General features: G+C 33.9%; 1 protein-coding gene across 2 annotated transcripts in view; it reads left to right on the top strand.

Moving 5' to 3' along the window:
* Nucleotides 1-20,620, top strand: part of PTBP2 (polypyrimidine tract binding protein 2) — an 89,075-nt gene extending 68,455 nt beyond the window's left edge. The window contains exons 9-14 of one of the 2 annotated variants that reach the window (XM_055084441.1): nucleotides 8,431-8,585; nucleotides 10,047-10,080; nucleotides 10,499-10,591; nucleotides 18,299-18,515; nucleotides 18,622-18,699; nucleotides 18,870-20,620. In XM_055084441.1, coding sequence (XP_054940416.1) covers nucleotides 8,431-8,585; nucleotides 10,047-10,080; nucleotides 10,499-10,591; nucleotides 18,299-18,515; nucleotides 18,622-18,699; nucleotides 18,870-19,002 — 710 coding nt within the window. In that variant the 3' untranslated portion in view covers nucleotides 19,003-20,620. The remainder of the gene's footprint in view (nucleotides 1-8,430; nucleotides 8,586-10,046; nucleotides 10,081-10,498; nucleotides 10,592-18,298; nucleotides 18,516-18,621; nucleotides 18,700-18,869) is intronic. The other variant, XM_024119629.3, reaches the window with a different exon arrangement.
* The last annotated feature ends 926 nt before the right edge of the window (nucleotides 20,621-21,546 follow it).

Below are 21,546 nucleotides of genomic sequence, written 5' to 3'. Positions count from 1 at the left end.
CTTAGTTGTGGCCTGCAGGCTCTTAAGTTCCCTGACCGGGGATCGAACCCAGGCCCCCTGCATTGGGAGCATGGAGTCTTAACCACTTTCTGTCTTTAAAATGTCTCTTTTAAAGAGGAAGTTGCAAGAGCTGGGGTAGAATTGTTCATTTTAAAATTTGGATAACATTTTTACTTGTGAATCATGAATTAACTTGAAGCAATAAGCTTTAAAGAGTTTATTTAACTCCAAGTACATTTTATATAATATTTGAACTAATATGTTTTAAATCTGGAAATTTTTTTGTCTTCTCAGCAAAGGAAATAGTTGGTGGTAATTGCATACTTCATACTTTGGAGGTATAACGGGCCATAAACATTAGGAGAAATACATTATTACATCAGTTCATATTTACTTATTTACCAGTCTTCTCAAATGGAATAAGCTTATAACTGTAGGACTAAAATGTTATTCGTAGGCTGCTTTTTAACTATCCAGAGTACACATTTTCATTCATTTCTTAATGGTTGATTTTATAGTCCTAAACTGATTTGTTATGGTCATCCATTCTATTGTTCTCAGCTATAGCTTTAAGAAATTTCTTTTATTAATCCTATGTTTACCTCCTCCTTTTCCATGATACCCTGTCACATATTTGAAAACCTTATATTTATCCTGGTGTTCATATTTTTAAAGCTAAACAGCTAAACAACAGTTGATTGAGTGGTAATCAACTTCAGCCTTTAGATGTAGAAGACAAATTTACATTAAACCATACTGTAGATTTAATCTTGAAAAATTTTTAAGAGTTGACAGTTATGTTTGTGGTATGGCTAAAACAAAGTAAAGCCTTCTAAAGTATATTACTGCTACCTCTGCAATTAGTAGAAGAAAAACTATGCATTTGTGACCATAGTATAAAATGTGCCTCTATCTGAAGTAGGTAAAAATTATGCAGGAAGTTTTCAGTCTCTAAAGATGCACCAAGAAAGCAATAGATACATACAGGAAATTTTAGTGTGTTTTTTTTTTTTTCCTGAGTTCTTCCTAACTTCCTATTTCTCTTCCTTTTAATTTCTGTATTTTTTCTTTTTCCTGTTAATCTTGATTTTATTTTAAAAATGGTATTCTGTCTCTGAATCTACCTCTCCTTTTTGCCCCCCTTTCTGAATTTTTCTTACCCTCCTTAAGTAATTGCTGTGAGCTTTTCACATTCCTAGAAGGATTCTACCTCACCTCAGTGGCATCCTGCTTTATTCATTAATTGCATTTTTCAGCAGTCATTTTAGCACTGTGCTGGGTACTGTAGGGGCTCAGAAAAATTACAAGGTTTCTGTGCTTGTAATCTTGTTTATACTCTGGTGGAGGCAGCATATGTCTGAATATCTCTAATGTGAGGCAAACTGAAATATATAATAGAGTTTAATGTAGTATCAGAGCATAATGAAGTGAGTAATTTATCATCCAGAGGAGAAAGTGGAAGGGCTTTTTGGGCCAAAGGCATTTGATTTGGATAAGAATAAAGGATTTAAAAAAACACAGCATGAGAAATGTGATGAAGAATATATCATGCATGTTTAGGAAGTGACAAGTATTCAGTTGTGAATGAGGCATAGGGTAATTGGGAAAACATGAAAGGCAGTGATGTCAGAAAGAACTAGTTTGAGAGAAGATCTTAGAACTGATGCTATCCCAAGGAGTATACTGGAGACTATTCGTCTACGTAAGGTAAAATTGTGAGTCTAAACTAGGGACAGAAATGAGAATGGAAAGAAAGAAACATGGGAAAAATTAAATGTAAAAGTAGTAGGACTTGGCACTTTACGATATGATGACTAATGCAGAATTAAACTTGTGGAGGAGTCCACCTAGACAGTAGGAAATTCAGCCTAGGACTTAGGCAAGAGTTCTGTGGGGTTGAGAATTTGAAAGGCCAGAGGAGTGATATTTAAAACTTTGGTTTAGAGAGATCAGATTTGTAGTTGCCAGACACAGGGCTTGGGGGTGGGGAGAAATTGGATAAAGGTGGTCAACAGATACAAACTTCCAGTTATAAGATAAATAAGTACTAGGGAGGTAATGTAACATGATACATATAATGAACACTGCTCTATGTTATATGTGGAAGTTGTTAAGAGAGTAAATCCTAAGAGTTCTCATCACAAAGAGAAAATTTTTTTTCCTATTTCTTTAATGTATCTGTATGAGATGATGGATGTTCACTAAACTTATTGTGATAATCATCTCATGGTGTATGTAAGTCACATCATTATTGTGTACACCTTAAATTTATACAGTGCTGTATGTCCGTTATATCTCAGTAAAACTGAAAGAAAAAAAAAAACTTTGGTTTAAGATTCTCAGGTATAAGAGAGCAAGAGGGCTAAAGACTTGAAATTGAAACTTTAAGCACTACACATTTATGTTGTGGGAAAGTAAAGAAGTAAGGGATTGAGGGATGAAATAAATAGGGTTAAAATTAGAAGTGCCTGTTCAGTTTAGTAGTTACCATAAAGTTTATTCTTATTCATAAGAATGAGTATAAATCAAATTATAATGGATTAGGAATGTAAATTTGATAAGAAAGTACTTACTACTCTTTGAATAAGTGCTTTAGGAAGGAAGGAGAAATGGGATGGTAGTTGAGGAGCAAATCAGGGCCCAAGAGGAAATGTTTACGGTGAAGGATTATGCATAATCATTAAGAGTATGTGGTCCAAATCCAGACATCCTCAGTTCAAAAGCTGGCTCAGCTTCACTGTCTCAGCTTTCACATTTGTCATGGATATAATGATAGTAATCCCCATGTTCTAAGGCTAGTGTGAGGATTAAATGTGTTAATACATACAGAGAACTTTTCACAGTGGCTGGCATAGAATGAATGCTAATTTCATATTAGGTAGTATTTGTTTTGAAGGCTAGCTTAAGTCCTAGAATTGATTGTAGTAGATTGGATCAAGAATATAGTGGAAATGTTGGGGCCTATAAAATATGGAGATATTTTTCAGGACCATTGTGAGAACTGGAAGGAATTTTTATCAAGCTCACATAGAGATTTAGGGGCAGAGCTGGAGCCAGAACTGAAGTCATCAGCTTTTGATAGTCCATATTCTTTCTTCTCACCATTTGTATCTTTATCAAGAAAGGGGAACAGATGAAAGAAGGGAGGACTTTTGAAGTTGATTGAAAATTTTGAGAGAATTCTGATCTCAGTCTTAAAAGATACTTGCTGAACATAACAAGGTTGAGAATAGGGTACAGGACTTAAGTCTAGTGGATTTTTAGGGAATTCTTGAAAATAGAAAAGGAAGTGCGGCTAACAGCAAGTAACAGTTTGTGGAATCAGTTTGGGATTGTAGGGGGTGGGGGGAGTGTGTTTTCACTCTAATATTTTACAAACCTAGATGAAAGCGTATCCAAAATATAAGATTTGATTTATCTAAGTCTGGCATTGTAGAGCATTAATGGATTAGGAACAAGCAAGCCAAAATGCTCTAGACATAGTATAGTCTAGCCAAGGGAGAATAGAAAGGGAAGTGGTTATCATATAGGCTAAAAATGAGTTGGTTCAGTGGCTGGTATGGGAGTAGGAGGATCTATAAGATGGAAGAATGAAGTCAGGAAAGGGGATGTAATGTTAGAAATGAATGGCAAAAAAGAAGAAAAAAATCAAAGATGTAGCAAAAGAAGTTGGTAAAACAGACTGATACAGTAAAAACCATCAAAGTAGAAGTTTTTAAGAAATAGTGAGAGCAGTGTGTCAGATCACAGGATGAGGACAAGAGCTGAGATAGAAGGAAGAAATAAAGCCAGGTGCCAAAGTCTTAATGTAATGAGAGAAAATGTCCCAGTGACCTGATGGCTGTTTTGATGAGAAATGATTGCATGGTACGACCTCAAAGACATTCTAATTGGAGACGGCAGAACAGCAGTCTGAAAGTAACATTGGGTGGTGGGATAGTGGGATGAATAATGCACCCTTTACTTTCCTCTGGGGAAGGGTTTAGGGAGGTAAAAATGACTTTTTGAGAGGGTTATAAGATAAGTTTCATTAGGACCAAGCAAGCTTTTAATTAAAAATTTTCTCTAAGGAACACATTGAATAAAATGCAGTTGTTAATGATAGAAAAGAAAAATGGGTTCTAGAGGGTAAAATAGAAATTGAAGGGAAGGTTGGTGGAAGAGGAAGAATGGATTGTTTGAGGAAAAAATAGCAGCTGTCATTCTTGTCAAAGGTAAAATGTTTGTTTTAAAGTCAGGAAATAAAATATTGTAAAAACTGCCCCCCTCACCCAGGACCCTATACTACATGAATTATAACAGGCCTCAAAGTCCCACCACCAATCCTCTGTTCAGTTGTATGTGAGAGTAACAACCACCAGATGTCTTGAACAGGGAAAAGAAGTCTAAGACCAAAAACAGGGAAAGAAGTATAAGACCAAAAGATACGATGTAATTGACTTTGGATGGATGTTTTAGAATAGGAAATGAAAGGATAAAACAATTTCTGCATCTCTAAAAAGCATGGATAAAACTGTCGTAGTCAAGAGGAGCCTAAGGAGGTATGACTAAATCTAATAATGGCATCCTGAAACAAAAAAAGGACATTAGATGCAAATTAAGGAAATCTGAATACTTTATGGACCTTAATTAATAATAACATATTAATACTGGCTGATTAGTTGCAACATATACTGTTGTATGATAGTACAATATATCTATGTATAATATATATGATGATATATAACTGTATCATGCTATAGTAAGATATTAATAATGGGGGGAAAGGGGTGCCTGCCCAGGTTATAGGAACTGCGGAGAATTTTTAATTTTTCTGTAAATCTAAAACTGTTCTAAAGTTAAAGTTTATTAAAAATTATAGATAAAATTTGCAAATGATTTAAGTTAAGTTATCAAGAACAGTTTAATTCTTCAGTTGTAATGGACAAGGTTAGGGATGTCTGTGTGCCTCAGCAAAATATGACCTGAGGGATAGATAGATGCCTAATTTATAATCACTTCATCCCTGTGGACTTTGAATATCTATCAGATAGATAGGTACATGGCAGTGTGGCCATCAGTCTCAGGGAGGAAGGGCTAGTAATGTGTCAGAACTAATACAAGAAATTTATAAAATTGCTGAATCACTCAAAATGCTGGGTGGCCCCGCTGATGAAGATCATTTCACATAGAAGGGATCCCTGTGACACCTTCCTTTTCTTTCCATGTGACAGTTTATGAAGCTCTTTGATGTTATTTGATTCTTAAAACAATACTGAAAGTAAAACATGTTTTTATCCCCCATCTCAATATGCATAAATATTGTTTTTTACAGCATACCTGCTGCCTTGAAGATGTAAATCATTAAAATTAAAGTTATTTCTACAGCTAAAAGTAATCCATTAGAGGCAATGTGCATAACGTGTTTTATATGTTTTTTTTACAAAGGGAAGATAGTAAATGTATTTTCTCTCACAGCTAGGAGTTAACATTAATATGAAAAATACAGTGCAGAATTCCTTTTCAGAATTCATTATTATCACATAGTTAGTACATCATGAAATACTTCATAGGTTTTTATATTTTTGTGTAACAGACAACACTGAGATTAAACCTAAAAACAAAAATTACCTTATTGACAAAATAATTTTTTAGAGAAGAGTATACTGAAGGAAATTGTGGAAACTATCCTTAGAGGCTTTAAAAGTCCAGTAAAAACCTCAAGACTATTCTAGTGATTTGTAACTGTGAAAGATGACTGAAATAGTTTTTCTAAGTTACCAGACTAGGAGAAGAAATAGTGGAAGAGAAATACATGCTAGTGGCACTAAAGACAGTGACTGCCCTCATCTCTTGCATCATGCTCTGGGCTGCCTAAAATGAAGAAAGATCATTTGGCAAGAGGATAGATCATCTGACTTAGTAGCAAGTGACCCAGAATGGTGAGAATAAATGGAGAAGTAGGGAGATTATGAAGTAGCATTTGGATAGTAGCAAGAACAGTGGGGACCTCATAGCTTACATTCCACATTTTGCTGAGCTTTCCATTATCTCCTTACTAGAAGAAGATAAATTGTATCTACTTGGAGCCACAAAATTTCACGAATATTTTCACGAGAAAATTAACAGTCTTATTTTTACTGAAGTGTAATGTTGTTTATTAAAATATGGCATTCTTTTTTTTTTAAGTCTTTCACACTTCAAAAAGGGCTTTAGCCTGGTCTCTTAATTCTTAATTACCATTTTAAATTAATTTTAATTATTTTAATTGTCAGTGATTATTTTTCCATGGTGTCTTGATGTTTTAAATAATATTGTGCTACCAAGGTATCTCCATTACAAATCCCAGACTTAAAAGTTTCTTTGAACAAATTTTTCATGATCTTTGAATATTTTGGTGAAGTATTATGATTGTTTAATTGTACATTGGCATGGTAGAGATGTATTTTAGAAGAAACCATTTTCTTCAGAAATGAAGTGTTAAGACTTGTGTTTAGACTGATATATCAAATGTATTGGTGTTTTATATGTGTTTCATGAATTAGTAATTTTTCTTGAAATATCAACAGAGAAAGACAAATGATAAGTGACTTAGAACTAAAAGTTTGGGAATCTAACTACATGTCTAATAAGAGTATGCAAGATCAAAATGGCTGTGAGTACATACCTAGGAATTAGGAATGTATCTTACATTGGCAGCATTTTAAGATACCCATTGAATGTTAAATGGAAACAACCTATCAAATGTAATGAGAGCTATGGTATTTAACATTGAGAAGTTAGTAATACCATAGAATAGTTAAAGTGGTGGATCCTAAAAGGCACTAAAGTCTATTATGCATGAGTAATTATTAGACGTGAGAAGTTTCTATTTTAAAATTAGATCCTTATTTCTGGATTTACTTTAAAAATAAAATTGGTGAGTAGATACAACACGATTGGCCATGAGTTAATAATTGGTAAAGAATTGTGATGGATACATGGGGCTCATTATTCTAGTCTCTCTACTTTTGTATATGTTGGAAATTTTCCAAAACAAAAAGTAAAATCTAAAAAATAAGTGGAGAAATAAGAAAAAAAGATGGGGGGAGGGAATCCCCAAAAATGGTATGTGGAGTGGTGGGGGGGGGACTGTAAAATAAACTCACACAGAGCAAGAATGTAAATGAGAAACACCATTCTACTGATGGGGGAGGTACTCAGAAAAGATAAAAGGAGATTGGGAGGGAAAATTTTAATAAGTCAAAAACTAAAGAAGTTAAGAATTGTCAGTCTTCAAGAACCCTTCACCCTGCCAATGAAAGGTCATAGTAGTTTCTGTAAAGTAAAAAGATAATCAAACTTGGCTAAAAGAGTAACATCTGAAACCAGAGGTAACAGTACATCCTTATGACATGTACAAGAAATCTGGAAAGAGAAAAAGAAGAAATAAAACATGAACTTACGGGACAACAGTACTAAGGGCCAGTTCTACCCAGGTATGTCATGAATTAACTTCATGTAGGTTGAATGTTTGTCGCCTTTATCATGAGAAGGAAAAAGAAGAACATATAACTCATTTCTTTAGTGAACTAATATTTATTGAGAAATAAGCTGGTATGTAAGAATTTAAGGGATGAAAGGAATCCGAGTTTACTGATAATTGAAATATGGATAAAAGATGCTGAGACAAAGGGAATTCTGTGGAATAAATGAAGAATCCTGAAGATGACAGAACAACAGTAAGACTGGAAAGTAGAACAGTAGAAATAAGAAGGAAATGTTAAAACTGGTAGGTAAAGGATAGGAAAATACTGAAAGAGAAAGCCTGTGTGATATAGAGACTTTTTCTCATTCTTTCTACGTGGGAAGTGTTTTAATTGAGAAACTTGTGTTATACCTACTTGAGTGTGGAATTGAGGAAAACAGATTTTGGTAAGATTTTCTTTAGGTCACTTGAATGAATTAAATAATGATGTTCAGGGTGATTTTGTCTCTAAAAGTGAAGGACTTACTATATATGTTTTGTAAGCTGTAATTGTTTGTCTAATTTCAAGCACGTTTATAAAGAAGATAGCACTTGTATAAAGTGAGTTACTGTTATGTTGAAGATGATTTTTTTTTAGATTTGGCTCCTCACTATGAACCATGGAAGTGAATTTTTCAAGTCTCTGACTTGGAAGTATATTCTTTGTGCTGTGTTTGCTTTTCCATAGGAAATGGAATGTTGTATATTTAATTTTTTTAACATAATACAGGTATGTACCTTAGTTCTAATATTTAATGATTTCATTGAAACCAATTAATTTTATCTACTACTTATCAGCAACTAATTTTTCTAAATGTTGTAAAAATTAACTTTCAGGAACCATTTGGAATGGTCAGCCCTAAGCCGTGCAGCCATCATGCTTAAATTGGTTTTTGTAAACGACTTGTGTGTGTTTCGTAAAATATGCTTTATTTTAAAATTAGGGCTTCCTGTTGCAGCTGTTCCAGGAGCTCTGAGTCCTTTGGCTATTCCAAACGCTGCTGCAGCAGCTGCTGCAGCTGCTGCTGGCCGAGTGGGTATGCCTGGAGTCTCAGCTGGTGGCAATACAGTCCTGTTGGTTAGCAATTTAAATGAAGAGGTTAGTAAAATGATTTTCTAGTGTTTATTTTTTAACTCCATTTCATTTGTGAAAGTTTTTCATGTTTATTTCATTTTGCACTTGCCTTTCTTTTTATGTACATTCATTAGTCAAAGTATTTTCTGTGTGTTTCTACTTCCGAATAAAATCTATGTACTTATTTAGGTAATACTTTATTTCCGTAGACAGTCATATCTCTTTTTATATATATATATATATATATTTTTTTTAACCTAACTACCTATTTTTCCTAAGAAAAATATGGTGAAGTACTGTAGTTTGGCTTTTTATCTTTTTGTTGTTCTCAAAAGGCAAATGTGATCTAATTTGCAGATGTAACTGTAAAACAATTTTGCTCTTCGCCTTTTCTAATTATTTGCTTGTTCATTTCATGCTTATGTGTCATTGCATTTTTTTAAATCTTATTTTATGTGAACTACTCTAATACATTTTTCTTTGAAGGTTCTTCCAAAGATCTTGACGAGGCACTCTTCCAGTCTTTCTTAGTAATTTTTTCTTTGCAGTTATTAGTCATTGTCTTCTAAAAATATTTTTCAACTTTACCCCTCCCTGAACCCCTCCCACCCCGTTAAATAAAGTTTATTGCTGAGTTATTTTCTTTAGTTGTACATTTTATGTCTGGTATATTTTATTTTGATTGCTATGGAAGCTGGTATGAAATGTGGGAAGCTCAATCAGTTTATGATGTCTAATTTGAATATTTCATTTTTAATTGGCCTCTGTTAATACGAACATTAAGCTATTTTATCATTTAGTACTATTGTCATCCACAGTTCTGCATGCTAAAATGTTTGAATCAGAGTGCCTTTGTTTTTCTCTTAAGAATTTTGCCTGCATTTCATAACCAGCCATGCTTATGCAGTTAAAGTTCAAAGTTTAAAATTCCTGTGCATGCTTTCCTTCCCTATGTTGAGATGAAATGCTGTAATTTACTCTGATATAGATGTACTTTACCCATATTTGTCTTGGATGACTACATTTTACTCAGTTTTTCTTGTACAGTACATAAGCCAACCATTTTCTGACCAAATCCTGCATTTCCTATGTACTGACCTATATTTTATTTTTTTTTTGTTCCCCAATTCCTTATTTTTTTCTTCTGCATTGCTGTTTCCCTTCCCCATTTCATCCTTTTCCCTGTGTGTTCACCTTCCCTTTCCTTGTCTTTTCCCAAATGCCCGTTCCCTTCCCTGTCTTATCCTTTATTTTCCTTGTCCTTGTCTTCATCCCCTGTCTCCATTCCCTATGTTCATGCTTCTGTGCTTGAACAAATGTTCCTCGGACCAACTTGCCCCAATTAACCGCCTTGAACCATGATCCATGACCACCTCACCATTCTGCGGGAACCACCCTTCGTTATGGATGATCTGTTCATCTCCGCTCTTCCTCGACTCTTCTCTCTTCTTGTCTTACGCTGCTTGCTCTTCTCTCCTTCTAAAGATGGTTACGCCCCAAAGTCTGTTTACCCTCTTCGGTATGTTATTGTTAGCACTATACTTTTATTATTGATTTGATTTTTGTTTCACCTTAATTCTTATTTGTAGCTAGCACTTTGGCTTAAAGTTGAATAGTAAATCTTTTGCTATTTTTCTTTGCTATTTAAAACTCTCCATAGACACAAAATTTGTTTTAATGCATGCTGATTTATTTTGCATGGTCTTTAATTTAATATCATTCACATAGCTTTGAGGGTTTATCAGAGATTATTCTTTTCAAAATTCACTGTTCAAAATCTTGATCTTCTTTATTCATTTGTGAGAATGATGAGTTTGAATGAGTGATCATGTTGATGTCTGAATGTTTCATTAATATGTCAGAAAGATAATCTTTAGCTGACTTGCACATAAAATTAATTCCATTTTTGGATTACCTCTCTGTGACTCCAAAAAAAGGTGTTTATGGAGATGTGCAGCGTGTGAAGATTTTGTACAACAAGAAAGACAGTGCTCTAATACAGATGGCTGATGGAAACCAATCACAACTGGGTAAGATTAAATTATATGTTATCTATACATCTTCAAATCTGATATCAAATATATAATCTAAACCTGTGAATAAAAACAAACTCTTTGTTAGTAAGAAGCCATTTATTAATAGCCAGGGTTCAAAATGTCATGTTTTCATATTTTAACATGAATAGTTGTACATGATTAACATATTTGTATTTTTCTTCTGTCCTCTTACCATTTCTTGTGTGGAGTCTAAGGAAGAAATGTTTTGGCTTCAAAATTACAATAACAGTTTCACATAAGAATTATAACATACGTATTAAAGATCCTTAGTGTTTTTCATTCCTGGATACTCCTTGTAATCAAAGTTAACAGTTCATGTAGTCCACGGAATCCTGATTAACGCCGTGTTATTTTAATTCTTCTAAAGTCATTTGCAAGTATTTAAACTTAGTAAAGAGTCACATGGGAAATGTATTTTAGAGATACCAGGTTCTTACAAAATGAAAAACTTACACCAAATACCCCACTGTTAATCCTTTTTGAAATCTTAAAATGTACTTCAGACAAGTTACACTTATACTATTAGATAAATAATTGATGACTTAATTAACATCTCGTTTGACTTCATGCACAAAGCCAAATCACATAAATCTAGAATGTAGCTGCATATTCATGGTGTGATTGACTGTAAAGTCAATATGTTCTTAGCTTATAATTCTGTTAGTTGAGATTCGGGGATGATGGTACTTTAGACTGGGTGTACTCACATTAATTTTGAAATTTGCCATTTTGGGTATAAAAACTAGTGTATTTTTGCTATTATATCCAGTGAGACTCACAAGCTAAGAACATGATGAACTAGACCTTTTAGCCTTTGGAGTCAGATAGAAGTAAGTTTGAAATTCAGTGTTTCTTACTAGCTATTATCCATCTTTAGTGGAAGTTACATAAATAAGTGCTGATGATGTCATAGATGCTCATTAAATCTTTTCTTCTTCCTCTGCTTGTGTACACTTCTGTACTCTGGTGGGTGTAGTCATTGCCATTGTTTTTATAAACTTTGTAAGTAGCATTTTACAGTTTTTGTTTCATAGTTGACAAAGCATTCTTAAATGTTTGATTTTTTTCCTCATTGTGTGAGCTGTGGGTGGCATTACCCTCATGTAAATAAAGGATACACAATCTTTACGGTTGAGAAGTACCTGAGGTAGAATTTAACCAAATTTTTCACGCTATTTTTGGTTTTGTTTTATGTAAGTACTATTTAGATAAGCGATGCTTTAATTTTTGCTATACTTGTATTAGTCTGCTTGGGCTGCCATAACAAAATACCACAGACTGAGTGGCTAAAACAACAGAAATTTATTTTCTTATAGTTCTGGAGGCCAGTAGTTAGGTGCCAATAGATTTGGTTTCTGGTGAGGACTTTCTTCCTGTCTTTCAGACAGCTCCATTCTCCATATGTCCTCACATGGCCTTTCCTCTGAGCCTTTTCTCAGCCTCTGAGGCTCTGATTTCTCTTCCTGTACTTATAAGGACACCAGTCTTACTGGATTAGGGCCTCACCCGTGTGACCTCATTTAACCTAAATTACCTCCTTAAAGGCCCTGCCTCCAGGTAGTCACATTGAGGGATTAAAGCTTCCGTATAGCACTTTTGGGAGAATACAATTCAGTGCCTAACAGTACTTACATTTATAAATCTTTTACCCCTAATTTTTATAAGATTTTTTTACTAAAGCTTTGACTTACTAATAGCATGATTTATAGGTTTCAAACTGTATGTAGTGGCAAATAATTTATTATTTCTCACTGCTGCCAGGTTAGATTTTGCTTTCTTGAAGTATATGTCCATAAAAATACGTACTTGCACTATTAATTCCTTTATAGCACACACACAAACACAAATCCTATACAAAACTAGGGTGTGCTATTGAAAAAAATCAGTGAAATTTTTTAAAATGTAGTATGCTTTTTTTATGAGCTCTGTTCTCATTCTTTTTGGTTTTCATGGGACTCTGTTTGGAAATACTGATTGTTTTGTAATATAGGCAGATGTTTTTATGCTCAGGAAGTAGTATGGGAGAAATAAACGGCAAGGTATAGTCAGTAGCATACAAGTGTGAATGGGATTGTTGCAAATCTTAGAGGCCATGTTAAATCATTTTCGACTAGAGTTTTAAAATTTGCAAACATTAAGATGTTTCAATTTCTACCATAACCTATTTAATTGATACTGGAATTTTCTTAAATTGGATATCTTAGGAATAATATAATTTGTAAATTATGTTTTGAAGTTGTGTACTGATCTTCAACGATTGAAGTAAATGAATTCTAAGGAAATGTCAAAAGAGTAGTTCCTTGTTAAAATAATTATCTTGTTTCTCCAATTCATATTTTCAAGAACTACTTACAAGAAAGCCTCAACGTTTTTATTTAATATGTAGCTGCCATCTCAAAAGTAAACTTACTTCTTCTTTAACTACTAAATTATATCTAGCGAAGTGTGCTGTAAAGGAAGGAGGAATCATGTAACTCTGGTATTGTGATATTTGAGCAATTTTTAAGTATGTGTATACATTGGCTTTCACGTCTTCATTACTGTGAGTAATGGAGAACTCAAAGTCGCACTTTAAGGTATTGCTGGTCTCATAGAAGGGAGCTCTCAATAGACCTTCCCCCAAAAAAAAGCAGAAGAAAGGAGGGGAAAATAGCAAATGATATGGAGAAAATGGGGGAAAATACAAATTTGACAGTAATGATAGAATCAAGTCCAGATGTATCAATAATAACAACAGATGTAAAGGAGTAACTTCAATTAAAAGACAGATTTGTCTCTGTAAAAGCCACCTATTCTTTACAAGAGATGTGAGGTGCGGGAGGGAGGGAGACGCAAGAGGGAAGAGATAATTTTCAAGAACTACTTACAAGAAAGCCTCAACGTTTTTATTTAATATGTAGCTGCCATCTCAAAAGTAAACTTACTTCTTCTTTAACTACTAAATTATATCTAGCGAAGTGTGCTGTAAAGGAAGGAGGAATCATGTAACTCTGGTATTGTGATATTTGAGCAATTTTTAAGTATGTGTATACATTGGCTTTCACTTCTTCATTACTGTGAGTAATGGAGAACTCAAAGTCGCACTTTAAGGTATTGCTGGTCTCATAGAAGGGAGCTCTCAATAGACCTTCCCCCAAAAAAAAGCAGAAGAAAGGAGGGGAAAATAGCAAATGATATGGAGAAAATGGGGGAAAATACAAATTTGACAGTAATGATAGAATCAAGTCCAGATGTATCAATAATAACAACAGATGTAAAGGAGTAACTTCAATTAAAAGACAGATTTGATTTTTTAAAAGCCACCTATTCTTTACAAGAGATGTGAGGTGCAAAGATGTAGAAAGATTGAAAGTAAAGGGATATAAAAAGGATAATTGACAGGTAATAAGCAAAAGAAAACTTATGTACCTATATTCATTTAAGATAAAGATTATTGATAAACGATTTATTAATTCATCAAGAAGATGACAACAGTTTTATGTGTATGTGTGCCTAATGAAATAGCTTCAAAACGTGTAAATTATAAATGGATAGAACTGCAGGGAGAGTTGAGCAAATTCACCACGGTAATGGAGGTTTTTATACACCTTGCTGAATTATGTCAGGCAGACCTCCCCCCCAAAAATCAGCAAGTCGCAAATGATACAGCACAATTACATTAACAGAATTACACATGTATAGAATTAGGCATCTAATAGTTATACATCCAACACATTCTTTTTAAGTACACAGGGAATGCTTACAGAAATTGATCACAAACTAAACTATAAAGAAAGCTTCAGTAAATTTCAAAGAGTAAGTATCATACAGACCAAATTCTCTGACTACTGCACAATTAAGTTAAAGAGTTAATAACAGATACATTTAAAATCTCCAGGTATCTGGAAATTGAAAAATAATTCCAATATCTCATGTCTCAAAGAAGTCATTTTAATGGGAATTTTAAAATATGTAAAACTAAATGATAATAAAAGTACTATACATATTAGTATGTGTGGTACAGTGAAAGTGATGTTTTACAGAATGTTTTAACTGTTAAGAATAATGGTATAGGGACTTCCCTGGTGGCGCAGTGTTTAAGAATCCGCCTTCCTGGGCTTCCCTGATGGCGCAGTGGTTAAGAATCTGCCTGCCAATTCAGGAGACACAGGTTCAAGCCCTGGTCCGGGAAGATCCCACGTGCCGAGGAGCAACTAAGCCCATTCGCCCTAGAGCCCGTGCTCTGCAACAAGAGAAGCCACCTCAGTGAGAAGCCCGCGCACTGCTGTGAAGATACTGCCCCCGCTCGCTCCAACTAGAGAAAGCTCGCACGCAGCAACGAAGACCCAACGCAGCCAAAAATAAATAAATAAATTTATAAGAAAAAAAAGAAAAAAATCCGCCTGCCAATGCAGGGGACACGGGTTTGAGCCCTGATCCAGAAAGATCCCACATGTCAGGGAGCAACTAAGCCCGTGCGCCACAACTATTGAGCCTGCACTCTAGAGCCTGTGAGCCACAACTACTGAGCCCACGTGCCACAACTACTGAATCCTGCACGCCTAGAGTCCATGCTCTGCAACAAGCCACCGCAATGAGAAGCCTGTGCGCTGCAACAAATAGTAGCCCCCTGCTCGCCGCAACTTGAGAAAGCCCGCACACGGCAACAAAGACCCAACACAGCCAATAAGTAAATAAATAAATAGAACTTAGGAAAAAAAGAATAATGGCATAAACCCAAGGAAAAGAGATAATAAAGACAAGACTAGAAATCTAGAAATCAATGGTATAGAAGACAGTTGAGAGAAAAAATAAAGCTAAAAGTTGGGTCCTTTGACAAGACTAATAAGTGGATATCAAGATTCATTTTTTTAAATGGGAGAAGCAACACGATATTTTTAATTATAAAGGGGATAATTATTGATATAGCTCCAGTTCCACATTATGTAAACTCCTGTACGTATCTTTTTTTTTTTTTTTTACCATCTTTTAACTTCTCATTATTCATTACTATCTTCAGAGATAAAGGGAGAGGTAGAAGATAATACTCAACCAAAAATGATGTTTCCACTACACAACATTGACTTTTTTCTTCTTAATCATTGATTGCTTAGTTCATTGATGCCATATTTCTTGGAACAGATTTCAAGATATTAGAGTCCTGTTATTTAAACTTGATTCATTAAAAATTATTCTAATCATTTCCTTCTGCTTTGTTTAATCAATATATATACCTCCATTTTTGACGAGCTTTTTATTTTTTAATACCCTTAAAAGCCCCAGTATTCTAATTACCCCTCTCCTTAACCCCCATCCACTTTAAATTTATTCACATTCTTTTATCAGCAATCAGCTGACTAGAATCTCCCTTATTACCTGGTTACTTTCTGAGTTAGCTGTTTGGTTATTTTGCTTTATTTTTAACTCCATTTCTCTATCATCCATCTCCTCTTGGTGCAGTTACTATGCCTAGGACCTCTTGTTGTTATTTGTGCCCTTCAATATCTCAAAGCTCAACTGTTTGTGCAGTATTTTTATAGCTTCTCAAAGCTGCACTAAAACACCTTTTCTTATGACAACCGTAGTCTACTTCTTTATGCCACTTTATTCCCAAAACTCATTCCTTATAACACATTTTGTATGAGGTAATAGCACTTTATCATAAGCAAAGTTCTGTTCACTTAAAACAACAGAATTAATAGAACCTTAAAAATATTCTATAATTCAAGTAAGCTTTATTATAAAAGGAGTTTACATACCATCACTATGGATAATTGAGTTGATTTTATGAGTATATGCAAAATACAGTGTAAGAAAGTTAAGGCCTGACAGCTTATTTTTTTATTAGCCTCAGTTGAAAATCTAAGAAAAAACTATTACAAATGTATAACACTGCAGTAAATCAGGAAGAGTAAACTTTTTTTCCTTCCAGTTTTGCGATATAATTGCCATACAGCACTGTAAGTTTAAGAAGTACAGCATAATGATTTGATTTGTATACATCATGAATTGATTATCACAGTAAATTTAGTGAACATCCATCATCTCATATAGTTATAAAATTAAAGAAATAGAACAATTTTTTGTGTTAGAACTCCTAGGGTTTACTCTCTTAACAACTTTCATGTATAACATACAGCAGTGTTAAAATTATATTTATCATGTACACTACATCCTTAGTATTTATTTTATAGCTGGAATAGTAAACTTATTTTTACAAATTAGGGAAGCTATAAATGAAAAAGATTTGTGGAATGGTACCTTATACTTCCATAGCATTTTCCTTTTCAGACCTGTTTTATATTTAACTGGTTTATTCTATACAAGTAAGTATGACAAGATGCATGGATTTAACAAATTCTGGGTATCTCCTATGTCAGACTGTGTACTGTAGTATACTAATCAAATTAAAAACATTTGAGAGTAGGGATTTTTTTTCTCAATTCCCTGCTCTTCCATATTGCCTTTACCACTCTGTTTAATACTCTAATACTTTGAGTAGTCAAATAGACCTTCAGTTTAGCCAAACTATGACTTATGACATGGTTTTCTTCAGTTGTGACTAGTGAATAAAACATAAAACATATAACTGTTCTCTAATCTCAGACCAGTTCTTTTAGTTGAAAAATAACCCAACTGCTGCCTCAAGAAGTAGCTCTGTGATGTTCTGTGTTTAGGCACTGTGCTGTGGGGAGAGACACTGGTTCCTGCTTTCGTGTATCTTACAGTCTGAAGGAGGATATAAATAATTAAATGTAATGAATTTATAAAAATAAAGGGTACTGCATGGGGGAATATCTAGTGAGGTTCTGAACCTTTTCTAGAGGATGAAGAAAAGGCCCTCTTGAGGAAGTAACACTAAAGGATAAATAGATTAGGAGGGCTAGTGAAGGATATAGGAAATTGTTATAAATAGAAAAGCATGCACACGGGGCTAAAGGTAAAAAAACTAGTGTTTAAGAAAATACGTTTTGTACACCTGGAACATTAAGTACAAGGAGTACAGTACTAAGATACTGTAGGTTCCATGAGGAGAGCTAGGATGGTTCTTGTCTTACCACTTGATTCTCAGCATTAACAAAGTGGTTAGTATTGTATATCATCAATAAATGTTTATTCAGAGAGGCTTGATAGAGATGGTAGGGTCAGACTGAGAAAGGCATAAGCCATGTTAAAGAAAGAGTAAGTTTAGACTTTATCCCTAAGGCTTTTAAGCAGGTAGTGACATAGATTTGTATAGAATGGATTGGAGAAAAGTAGAGAAAAATCCAACAAGACAAATTAGGAGACTGATTGAGTTATCCAGATAAAAAAATAATGGCAGTGAAAAGTGTAGAAATAGAAGATGAATTTGAGGGTAATTAAGAGGATGGGTATGGTAGGACTTGGCAATTAGGATATGGATCAGCAGGGAGAAAATGTTACAGATGAGTACTAAGTTTCTTTCTTAGGCATTTAGCACGACTGTCAAGGAAGAGAGAGACTCACATTTTGGATTTTCGTTCTGTGAAAGAAGCTGGCTTTTTTGCCTCAATGCCTTGTCTAGTGCAAATGAACTTGTTTTGTCACCAGTGGCTATTGTAAATTCATGATTTATTTTAAAATCATAACAATTCAGATATTTCAACTATTCTAAAATGAGAATTATTTTTGCTTTGAACCTTGATATTGTTTTTTAATAGGCATTCTTCCCCTTTATAGCCATGAATCATCTTAATGGACAGAAGATGTATGGAAAAATTATTCGTGTTACTCTGTCTAAACATCAGACTGTACAACTACCTCGAGAGGGACTTGATGATCAAGGGCTAACAAAAGATTTTGGTAATTCCCCACTGCATCGTTTTAAGAAACCTGGATCCAAAAATTTTCAGAACATTTTTCCTCCTTCTGCAACCCTTCACCTATCCAATATCCCGTAAGTATTAAAGCTGGAGTAGTTTATTAAGGATATACATTTTAGGAATAAAATATAAACATTTTTTTATTAATTGTTACTCTTTTTTTCCATCTAATTTTCCCAGTCCTTCAGTAGCAGAAGAGGATCTACGAACACTGTTTGCTAACACTGGGGGCACTGTGAAAGCATTTAAGTTTTTTCAGTAAGCAAGCTTTCTTGTCTTTAAATTAGTGACTTGATAGAAGTAAAAGTTTTCTTCAAGTAGTTGTTCTTTTTGTTTCTAGACATCTTTGATTCTGGAATGGGCAAAAGTTAAGTATTTAAGCCCTTCATAATTTTTATGAAGTATCTAATTTCATAATTTTGTTTCAGAAGAGATCACAAAATGGCTCTTCTTCAGATGGCAACAGTGGAAGAAGCTATTCAGGCCTTGATTGATCTTCATAATTATAACCTTGGTGAAAACCATCATCTGAGAGTGTCTTTCTCCAAGTCAACAATTTAAAAAAGGGGAGCTGAAGATTGGCGGTGAATCACATTGTTTGGTGTCAACACCTATTGACTGTTCAGAAAAGTGGGGACCAGAGTTTGATTTTTTTCGTTGTTTTCTTTTTTTTTCTTTTCTTTTTTCCCATGCTGTTATCATTCCTTGGTTATAAAATGAAATGGCATATGTAAAGGCAGAGTTATTAACTGCTCTCTTTCATCTGTTCTGTAGAGAAGCCATTTTTATAGTCTGTTTAAAATTTTAATTTTACTTTCCTTTTTCAACTTAGTTGACATACGTGCCTTAAAAAGGAAAACTAGTGTTGCTATTGTGCATTTACTAGAAGAAAGGAATTGGTTGTCTAGGGCACATTGTTAAATGGGAATTAACAATATGTTTAGGCAGGGGTGTGTAAAAAGGTTAAGTTTTTGTTTCTCCTGCTTGGAACTTATTTTGAATTATTGGCTTGTCGCATTTCTTTCTATTTAATCAAATAAGATACATGATACTGAAAGAATAAAGCAGCATTTTTTTTAGTTTTTACTACCTTAGGCTTTATTGCTTTAAAAAAAACATTGGCCTTTTGTATCTCACAATTCTGGTCTAGATTCAGTTATGAATGTAGGCATTAGTTAAAATTAACAAGATGCAGAGTTAATTTCTTAAGACAACAAAGTGATTTCTGTAAGTTTGAGCCCTATGTGAAAAGCATTGTGGAATCTTAACCTTTTTGTACACACTCTTGTGGGACGTATCATATAAATGTCAGCACTAAGTAACGTCTTGTTTGTGGCTGAATATTTTTCGTAGATGTTTTTGAAGTTGACATGATTTATGTGCATTTAAATATATATTGCCATCCTTAGTTTGTAATTAAGATTTGGAATACGGTTGTGGATTTCTGAGCATGTGCAGACTGGTCTAGCTAGTTCAGGAACTGGTGCATGTATTTTTCAAAGATGAAAGTGTACTGCGAAAATTTGCAGGAAGATTAATTTTGTGGCAGTTTTCTAAAACTGACAACCAGGTGGGACCAAAGTTTATGTGCCTTTAGTCTTAATTTACCTTGCATTGTAATATTCAGTTTTAATAAATCTTCAAAATATTTTGTATTTAGGAATAGATCTGACTTTGACTTTAATAAAAACATGGCTCAGAATCTACAGGTCAAATTAATTTGAACAGTTCTTGTCAATCTGAATTGTTGATTCTGTTTAAATGACCAATACTTTTTCAAATTGATGTACTTAGTTTCCAGGTTCATAGATTCTGTTATCTATGTAGACAGAATGGTCATGTATATTTTCTATTAGTTGAGTTTTTACATCTTTAGAAATGTAAAATTCAGTATAGTTTGAAAGCGGCACAATTAAAAATTAATTTTCTAACAAAGTTGGGAGGTTTGATGGTTGTTTAATTTCCTTTTGTGTGTACTCTGCTTACCTCTGTAGCATGCTCAATAAACACTTCTGTAGCTCTGTATTCACCTTTTCTGTCTTTCTCTGCTGCCTTTTCTCTCTCTTCTTCTTTGTTTTCACTCCACTGTGCTTCTGAATTCATGTTTATTCTCTGCCAGGGTGGGAAAGGAATAATAATATTACAATTCTATGGCTTTATACCATAAATAAATCTAGATGCTGTGAAAATATACCAGCTGGTTTTTTTTTAATTTGAAAGATGGTAACTGCTTTTCAGGAGGACACATATTAAACATTTCCCACCCTGTTATAATCTACTGCTTTAAAGACATAACTTTTATTGTATCTTGTTAATTCTTTCTATCTCTTTTGTTGTTGTTGTTTTTTTTCCAGTAGATTTATGCACTAATAGATCTTTTGGATTTGCCATGCTCTCTTGCTGCAGTTTCATCTTTCATCTTTTGTGTCTGCTAAAGGTTTCCTACCTTGTGAGTGAGTTTTAACAAAGGGTACTTGATGTTACTGGGAAGAAACAGTATCATACCATCTGCTTTTGCCTTGGGTGGGAAGGAAGATACACATTTCAGGTATTTAAAAATTTAAGGGTAATTTGTGATGTAACGATTTTCACTTTTTAAAGGGTTTCGATTTAGGGTGCTATTTATAGTACTCAATATTTTGGGGGGGGTCACCTTTTTTTTAAACAGGCATTTTGGTGTCTTATAACTGCAGTTATACATGTTCCTTAAGTTTGTTCTGTTATAAAATAACTGACAATTATGCAAAACTCATACATTAGGAAAGTTAAAAACAAATGAGTATGCAATTCATTTAAGTGTGCTATATTAATACAATAATTCAGTCACTTCCAAGAAAGAAAGAATATAGTAAATAATTGTTTACATTTGAGTCTACATGAGGGTGATTTGGAAGCTATCATCAATCATCTCAATTTTTTTTTAAAATAGCATTGTAGTACAGAAGAACTCTAGAGGCAGGGGTGTGTAAAAAGGTTAAGTTTTTGTTTCTCCTGCTTGGAACTTATTTTGAATTATTGGCTTGTCGCATTTCTTTCTATTTAATCAAATAAGATACATGATACTGAAAGAATAAAGCAGCATTTTTTTTAGTTTTTACTACCTTA

The sequence above is a fragment of the Physeter macrocephalus genome, chromosome 4 (assembly GCF_002837175.3).
Source record: "Physeter macrocephalus isolate SW-GA chromosome 4, ASM283717v5, whole genome shotgun sequence".
In the NCBI taxonomy this organism is placed as follows: domain Eukaryota; kingdom Metazoa; phylum Chordata; class Mammalia; order Artiodactyla; family Physeteridae; genus Physeter; species Physeter macrocephalus.
The sequence above is the reverse complement of the archived record's forward strand: the minus strand, read 5'-3'. Positions and strand labels throughout refer to the sequence as shown.